Source organism: Lindgomyces ingoldianus (assembly GCF_010093535.1).
Source record: "Lindgomyces ingoldianus strain ATCC 200398 unplaced genomic scaffold BDR25scaffold_68, whole genome shotgun sequence".
Taxonomy (NCBI): Eukaryota; Fungi; Ascomycota; class Dothideomycetes; order Pleosporales; family Lindgomycetaceae; genus Lindgomyces; species Lindgomyces ingoldianus.
This window is the reverse complement of record NW_022985229.1, coordinates 204,731-212,538: the sequence shown is the minus strand read 5'-3', so window position 1 is coordinate 212,538 and position 7,808 is coordinate 204,731. Positions and strand designations below refer to the sequence as shown.

General features: G+C 34.7%; 1 protein-coding gene across 1 annotated transcript; it reads right to left on the bottom strand.

Annotated features, from left to right (window-relative positions):
• Positions 1-581: 581 nt before the first annotated feature.
• Positions 582-1,668, bottom strand: BDR25DRAFT_347553 (uncharacterized protein). Its single transcript, XM_033694277.1, has 2 exons — positions 1,298-1,668; positions 582-1,227 (listed from the first exon to the last, which is right to left on the bottom strand). Exons 1-2 carry the CDS (start codon positions 1,596-1,598, stop codon positions 797-799), a joined length of 732 nt encoding a protein of 243 aa, XP_033539740.1. The 5' UTR covers positions 1,599-1,668; the 3' UTR covers positions 582-796.
• Positions 1,669-7,808: the final 6,140 nt, after the last annotated feature.

Genomic DNA, 7,808 nt, shown 5'->3' with positions numbered 1-7,808 from the left:
TGTAGAATAGACAGAAGGTTATTGTCTAGTTAATTAGGCTTAAGTGGTAAGCAATCTGTAATTAATATGTTTTAGAATAGACAGAAGGTTATCATCTAGTTAATTACGCTTAAGTAGTAAGCAATCTGTAATTAATATGTTTTAGAATAGACAGAAGGCTATTGTTATGTTAATTAGGCTTAGCTTGTAAGCAATCTGTGATTAATATATGTAGAATAGATAGAAGGTTATTGTCTAGTTAATTAGACTTAAGTAGTAAGCAATCTGTGATTAATATGTTTTAGAATAGACAGAAGGTTATTGTCTAGTTAATTAGGCTTAAGTAGTAAGTAATCTATAATTAATATGTGTAGAATAGACAGAAGGTTATTATCTAGTTAATTAGGCTTAGCTAGTAAGCAATCTGTAATTAATATGTGTTAAGGTTTACAGGGCCCTTTAAGCTAGATGCAAAAGCTAAATGTGCAGTGGTGACTATAGTACTAGTCTAGAGCGCAACTCTATGCTCACAACTCTTGCATAAGCTAAGGAGGGGTCATATGGGAAGCGAGTTAACAAGGTAGTGAGATCTAAACAAGGTGGATTAAACGAGTGTATTGTAAGGTCTGAGGAGCTTAATAGAGCTCTGAGCTGACTATATACTGTACGAAATAGGAGCTATGCCTAATGAGTGAATAGTGCAGTACATGGGTATGATATCGCGTGAGACACGTGCGACATATATAGTGGTCTCTCTCGTTCTTATAAGGACAGGGCTCCTACTTAATACTATCGAGCGCACTTCGATTATCGCTCTCTATGCCTTCTGCGCAACAACCTTCGTTCTCCACTTATAGATCGTGTATCCGAGAGCAGCCACACCAGCAACGGCGCCAGGAACGGCAAGGCCTATCTTGATCTTATCAGACGTGGTGAGCCCTAATGATCTATTTATTGCCTCTGAGGCAGTGGCGCTCGGCGGTGGAGGAGTTGGTGAATCGCTCCTTGTCGTCAGCGACATCGGAGCCGTAGGAGAAAGCGAGCTGTCAGTACGAGGCGTGAATGTAGCAGATAACGCCGGCGAGAGCGCTGCCGTGGACGCAACCCTGGGCCGAGAAACAATCTTCGTGCCGGCTTCATTCAGCAAGAAGCCCAGGTTGCCATCGCAACATGTTATATTCGCATTGTTGCAACACCATGAATTGTCCGCGCAGCGCGTAGCTTGCGTGTAACCGTGTCCGTCGTTACCTAGGACAAGTTAGCAGTATCCGAATGCTAGCATTAATGCGCTGTGCTGAACAGCAGCAATATATCATACCGCATTCATTCCAGACGGCCGAACACACCCCACCTTTTCGGTCCAAGTCCGTGCAGGCGACAACGAAGTATTGTCCGGCCATGTCACCTGCATGACTGAGACAGAGTCCTTGGATGCATTCGTCGTCAGGGTATGAGTCAGTGCGGTTGAGGTAGCAGCACATTGACGAGTTTGTGCATTGACGTGGATATATGTCGGGTTTTCCGTCGAAACCGTAGCATGTCGGCGGGAGAGACGAATATGTTGCTAATGGAAGCAAGAGAAGGGAAATTAGGAAAGCAGAAAATGGCAACACGGCCATGATAATAACGAAGAATGATGTATTAGACGCTAACAGGGATCGATGAGCTTTTGACGGATGTAGTTTGCCCCTGAAATGGGGCATCTGCGGATTAGCACCGGGAGAAGCTCGGGCCATAGAAGAACATCGAAAATTCCTTGATATGCGGGACAGGCGAGCCGGTCGCTGTGCTAAAACCACAGCGTATATGCTGCTTATCTCACGAGTCAGACCCTTAACCTAGAATTGCCTTTAACTTATTTAAGAATAGACGGAACTTTTAAAACTTCTAACCTAATTAAAACTTCTAAGAACTTCTAGAAACTTTTAAACTAATTAAAACACACTAAATAAAAAAGAGGCAATTCTATTCTAAAGGTCTAAGAGAAAATAGTAGTTATTTATATGTATTTTAATTTATTTATTAGCTATTAATGTTGCTATTTTTAACAGTATACTTTACTCTCTAATACTATGTTAAAATTCTTAAAATTGCTATTATTATAAAGCGCTTATTTTGCTTTATAATATATATTAAATATAAACAATGCTAGCACTCTATCTAACGCGCTAGCAGACGCACTAGTAGACGCGCTAACTATAGCTTTATTTAGCAACCTCTCTTTATTATTAAGCCTACTTTTTAGGCTCTTTTAGCTAATAAGTGACCCTCTAATTAAATAAAATAATAATATGTTTATGCTAGATTAACTTATAAACTATAATAATAATATAGGTGCCTCTAGTAACTTTACCTAGGTAGGCAAGGTCTCTAGCGCCTTTATACAGCGTTATAGTTCTATGTTGTAGCGTAAGAAGTTACAGTACATAGTAGACATGTTACAGACTGTCTAATAAAGCTTTTAAGACTTTATGCTAAAATAAGTAGATAATAAGAAGAATAATACACTCTTTAAGCATTACTAGTATTATAAGGCGCGTAACAGGCAGCGCCTGTTAAAAACTTTAATAAACTTACTCTATAAAATAAAAAGTCTTTTATAAAAAAAATGTAATAAATTATTATACTTTAAAGCTAAATTAGCTAGTATAAAAAATATACTTTAAAAAATTTAATTTTAATATAGATATATTAATACTTAACTTTAATAATGCTAGTTAGACTATTTAAAATTAAGCACTAACTTAGTACAACTTTATTATAAGCATATTATATAATTTACGCTAGGGATATGTAAGCTACTAGAGTGCTAATAAGTCTAATGTAATAAAGAAGCGCGTGTTTACTATTACTAGTATTATATACTTTTTTAGGCTAAAAAGAGATTAAACACTTTAGCTTTTATGCTAGATGCTTATTTTATTAAGTTTAAAATAAAGTGTTACGTAATTAAAGTCTTAAGTAGACTTAAGTTATATTATTAATATTATTATGCTAATAAGCTAATAAATAAGATTGTAGAAAAAGCTTAAGTATATATACTATTTAGTACCTTTAATACTTTTAATACTTTTAATACTTTTAATACTTTTAATACTTTTAATACTTTTAATACTTTTAATACTTTTAATACTTTTAATACTTTTAATACTTTAAAACTTTTAGAACTTCTAAAACTTCTAAAACTTCTAGAACTTCTAAAATTACTTATAAACTTTTAGGCTAATAAGAACTAATAGTGCTAAAAAGAATAAATTATAAGTTTTTATAAAAGACTTAAAGCAAGTACTTATGTATAATAACATTAACTTTATAAATTACACACGCTATAAGAAGGCAAGCTATACAGCTACTATACAAAGCATAATAAATACTGTAGCTATTTGTTACAATCCTTACTTCGGCGAAATGGTATTTTCGGAAGTACGTCGGCCTATGGGGGTGTGTTAGCGGTAGGGAATAGACTTAGCTAGATCGGGTGTACAGTCCGTCGAGCGGAGTATAGGGAGGAGAGAGAATGAGAGTAGGCAGGTTGTGGTTTGACCTAGCGGCTGGTATAGGGAGCCAGTAAACCTAATCTGTTAGGATAGGGTTAGAGGTATATATAGTGCAAGATATACAAGGCAACAATGTTTCCTTTGTAAAGGTTTTAATTATCTCTTAGTTTATAAAATAAGTAAAGACTAAATAATAAACTAAACAGTAATCACAACCTTCTAACTATAGTTGTAATTAAGACTATATACATAGGTTTGCATGCTTTGCATGTCTGCATGCTGTTTCTAAAACTACCTGCATAGCCTGCAAGCCTGCAAGTCTATGTGTCTTATTAGATGATGCACTTAGCAAGACCTTTCTCTAAAAGCTAAAGCCATTTCTTATCTATCCTGTCACGTAATTCGTCTAGCGCGGGGCTAAGCGCTTTCTATCTAACATTGTACAGGCTGTGTAGGACAGCTAGTTAGGTTATTACAGTCTGTCTGTTAGCTGTAACACGCAGGCTTCCCTCCTAGTTAGCGTCCTTGCTGTTATGTTCTTTCTACTGCAAGTGTTAGATTTTCTTTATAGCTAGTAGGTTTTCCTTTTTAAAGGCTAGTCTTATGTTAATCTTTTTTAACTATGCCTTACTAGGCTTCTTGTTTATCTGCTATTATGTGTTGCCTTTGTACTATTACTTATCTTAATCCTTTTTGTTGTATAAAGATGCGTCTGTGTAGTGCCTGTTGCTTAAGCAGGTCCTTTTACATAATGTCCTTATTATTAGATAAGTGTATTAAGTGTGTGCAAAAAAGTAGCTATTGCAATGCCTTTATGTCTAATGCAGCCTAGGATTAGTTAGAGCGTAAGCGCGAGAGATTGTTAGCAGAGGCAGAGGTGGCTTAAGAGAATAAGATGCGTAAAAAGGAGGAATTAGTAAAATGTCTTTAATTAATTATTTTCTGTAAAAAAAGGATTTAGAAACAGTTAAAGGTATTAGAAGATTAAAGGGTAAAGTATTTAAAAGAAGACTTTTTATTACTAGATAAGCTTAAAGCGCTTAAGGCAAAAGCAGCAGGTCTTCCTCCTCCTTAGCCTATGTTAAAGGGTTGTAGGCTTCCCACATTGCAGCTAGCTAATGCTGGTGTTTTAACTAATAATAGTGTTTTCTAGTCTAAGGAGCTTTCTCTAGGGTGGTTTTGTTTAGAAGGGACCCTAGGTATTTGTAAAGGGCCTAAGGGGCATTTAACAGGCTCTTAATAAGTTCCTAAGTGTTTTTACTAGTAGGCTATCCTTTTTATTTTATTAGGTACTTGTTTTCTTTGTAGTCTAGAATTTTCTCTACTTTGTATTCTTGTTCTTCCTTCTTTTATTTAGTAGTTATAAGTAAGATAGTCTTAAGCGTAGGTTTAAGTTTAGAGACGTAGAACTAGAGGTAGATCTGCATTTCTTTTAGAAGTTTAAGTTTGCAGATGCTAGGGCGCGTTTGTATTACCTAGTATAGTCCTATGCGTTTTTCTGCTAGTTTTCTTAAAGGTCTAGGTGTCTTAAGGTCTTTTATGTCTAGATATACATAATTATTTAAGTGTATTTCTAGCGCTAGTTCTTTTTTTTAATCTACTGCTTTTTTTATATTTTCTTAAGCTAACTAGCTTTCTCTAGTAAGCTTTTAGTGTAATTCTAGAAGTTTAGTTATATAATTTATTGCCTTTAAGAGGTTAGTTAGTTGCAAGTTATAAAGCTTGTATTATAGGAAATATCTAAAGTTAGCTTTATATAGGGTTTCTTTAGTAGTTACTAATTTTATAGTGTTTATAATAAATTATGCTATTAGTAACTATTTTATCTAATTTATTTATTTATAAGAGATGTACTTACGTAAAAACTTCTCTACTTTTATATTTGCTCTTTCTGTTTGTCTGTCTGTTTATAGGTAATAGGCAGTAGAGAGCTTATAGTTAATTCTAAGATGCTTAACTAAGGCTGTCTAGAATTTGCTAGTAAATAGTTTGTTACAGTTAAAGATAATAGTCTCTAGGCAGCTATAAGTAGCAAAGACATTCTTTTCTAATTTAAACATAAATTCTTTTGCTATAATAGTTTTTTCTAATAGCTATAGGTAGACAAATTTAGTAGTTTTATTAATAACTTATGCAATTATATTGCATAACCTTTTAGTGCTAGGTTTCTGTAATAGTAGTAGTCTAGTAATAAAATCTATAGTTATTATAGTCTATAGTTAGCTTAGCGCTATAATTAGTTAGAGTAGTCTATAAGGTTTGTAACGCTAGGGATTGTTTTTGTTATAAATGTTGCATTTCTGTAGGACTTTAGTACACAAGTGTTTTAATTAGGGTACTTCTTTTAGTATAGCAGTCTTAATCTTTTTTTAGAGAGATCTAATTCCTAGGTGTCTAAACATAGAGGCTTTATAATATTCTTGTATTAGGTTTTTTTATTCTTGCTTAATTATTGTAAGAGAGCATAGTAGTTCCTCTTAATTTAGTCCTTTATAGACTAGTTCTTCTAGCGTTTCCCTAAAGATTGTGAATTTTTTAGAGTTTTCTTTAACGTACTTCATGGGCGAGTTGCTCACACACCCGAGTCGCTCACTTTTGCCAAGACCCCACTAAACCACTCTTCCTACACCAATGCATTCCCCACAACACTACTTAGACGCGCTAAAAGAACGTTAGATACAGCTTACGCTCTAAGCTTTTAAATAAGACATAAAACTCTTAAAGAAATGTGCTGTAGCTATGTGCAGAGTCTTATAAAAGACAACAAATAACTACAGCGCTAGACAACCTTTACAAGCTAATTCTACAGCTAAATCACAAAGGCTAGGCAATAAAAAGAAGCAGGTGATTGTTAAGACTATACTTAAGCTATATGCGCGAGGAATTTCCCCTTAGATAGCATTTGTGGCTAATATGGCTAATTCTTTGCGCGCTAAGCGTAATCTAGGCCATGTTCGCATAAACTGGCCTAGTACGTTTGTGAAGCGTTATTTAGAGCTTAAAGTAAAGTTTTAAGCGCAAGTATAGTTAAGAGATATCTGGCTGATTATAAACCCTGTCTTGCTAAAGTTGTAGGTGTTATCATCCTAGATGCTATACTTAGCTTTAATATTCTCCACAAGGCTAAACCTGCCCTGAATTACCCCAGGACTCTCGCAGAGGGCTCTCTTATAGTTGTACTTACGCTTAAACGTTACTTTAAGCTCTAAATAACGCTTCACAAACGTACTAGGCCAGTTTATGCGAACATGGCCCAGATTACGCTCAGCGCGCAAAGAATTGGCCATATTAGCCACAAATGCTATCCAAGGGGAAATTCCTCGCGCATATAGCTTAAGTATAGTCTTAACAATCACCTGCTCCTTTTTATTGCCTAGCCTCTGTGATTTGGCTGTAGAATTAGCTTGTAAAGGTTGTCTAGCGCTGTAGTTATTTGTTGTCTTTTACAGGACCCTGCACATAGCTACAGCACATTTCTTTAAGAGTTTTATGTCTTATTTAAAAGCTTAGAGCGCAAGCTGTATCTAACGTTCTTTTGGCGCGTCTAAGTAGTGTTGTGGGGAATGCATTGGTGTAGGAAGGGTGGTTTGGTGGGGTCTTGGCAAAAGTGAGCGACTCGGGTGTGTGAGCAACTCGCCCATGAAGTACGTTACTAGCTTTAAAATAATCTGTGCGCCTGCTTAAAGTGTTAGCTTATTAGTTGCTATTTCCTGCTACATGTTTAATAATAAAGTTAAATTAAGTAAGTTCTATAGCCTATTATACATGCATTAGTAAAAGTTTCTTAGTAGTAAGAAAGGTAATAAGGTTTACATAGTTTGTAAGAATTATAAATTATTAGCTAAGGCCTTAGAGCTTAACTTTTTAATTTCTGCATGCATTAACTATAGCTTTTAGTTTCTTGTTAGGGATAGTATATTTTTGTTTTAATAGTGCAAATTTTGCTAAGTAGTAGGCTACTAGATGCTATTAACTATTTTCTTATTTCTAGAAAAGTGCTACTTCCTCTGCTCTTAATAAGGCATTAGTGTGCACTTTTGTTTCTAGTGTAGAGTTGTACATTCTAAAGACAGGGTAACTTGTTATTATTTGCTTTAGTTTCTAGAAGGTTTTTTTTATTTTTGTTATTTATTAGAATTTTTAGGTTGCTCTATCTTTAGAGGTAGCATCTATAAGGGGAAGCGCTATTTTTAAATAATCCTTAATTATTCTTTGTACATAGCTAGTAAGGCCTAGAAATCCTTTAATTTTCTTTACTGTAGTTAGTGTTAGCTAATCTAGCACCTTATTTACTTTAGTAGAGTCTATCTTTATTTTTTCTTTATTAATAAT

Coding starts and splice junctions, on each gene's coding strand:
- BDR25DRAFT_347553 (XM_033694277.1), bottom strand. CDS start 1,598: ATGGCCGTGTTGCCATTTTCTGCTTTCCTAATTTCCCTTCTCTTGCTT. Junction 1,228..1,297: donor GGCCGTCTGGAATGAATGCG/GTATGATATATT, acceptor AACTTGTCCTAG/GTAACGACGGACACGGTTAC.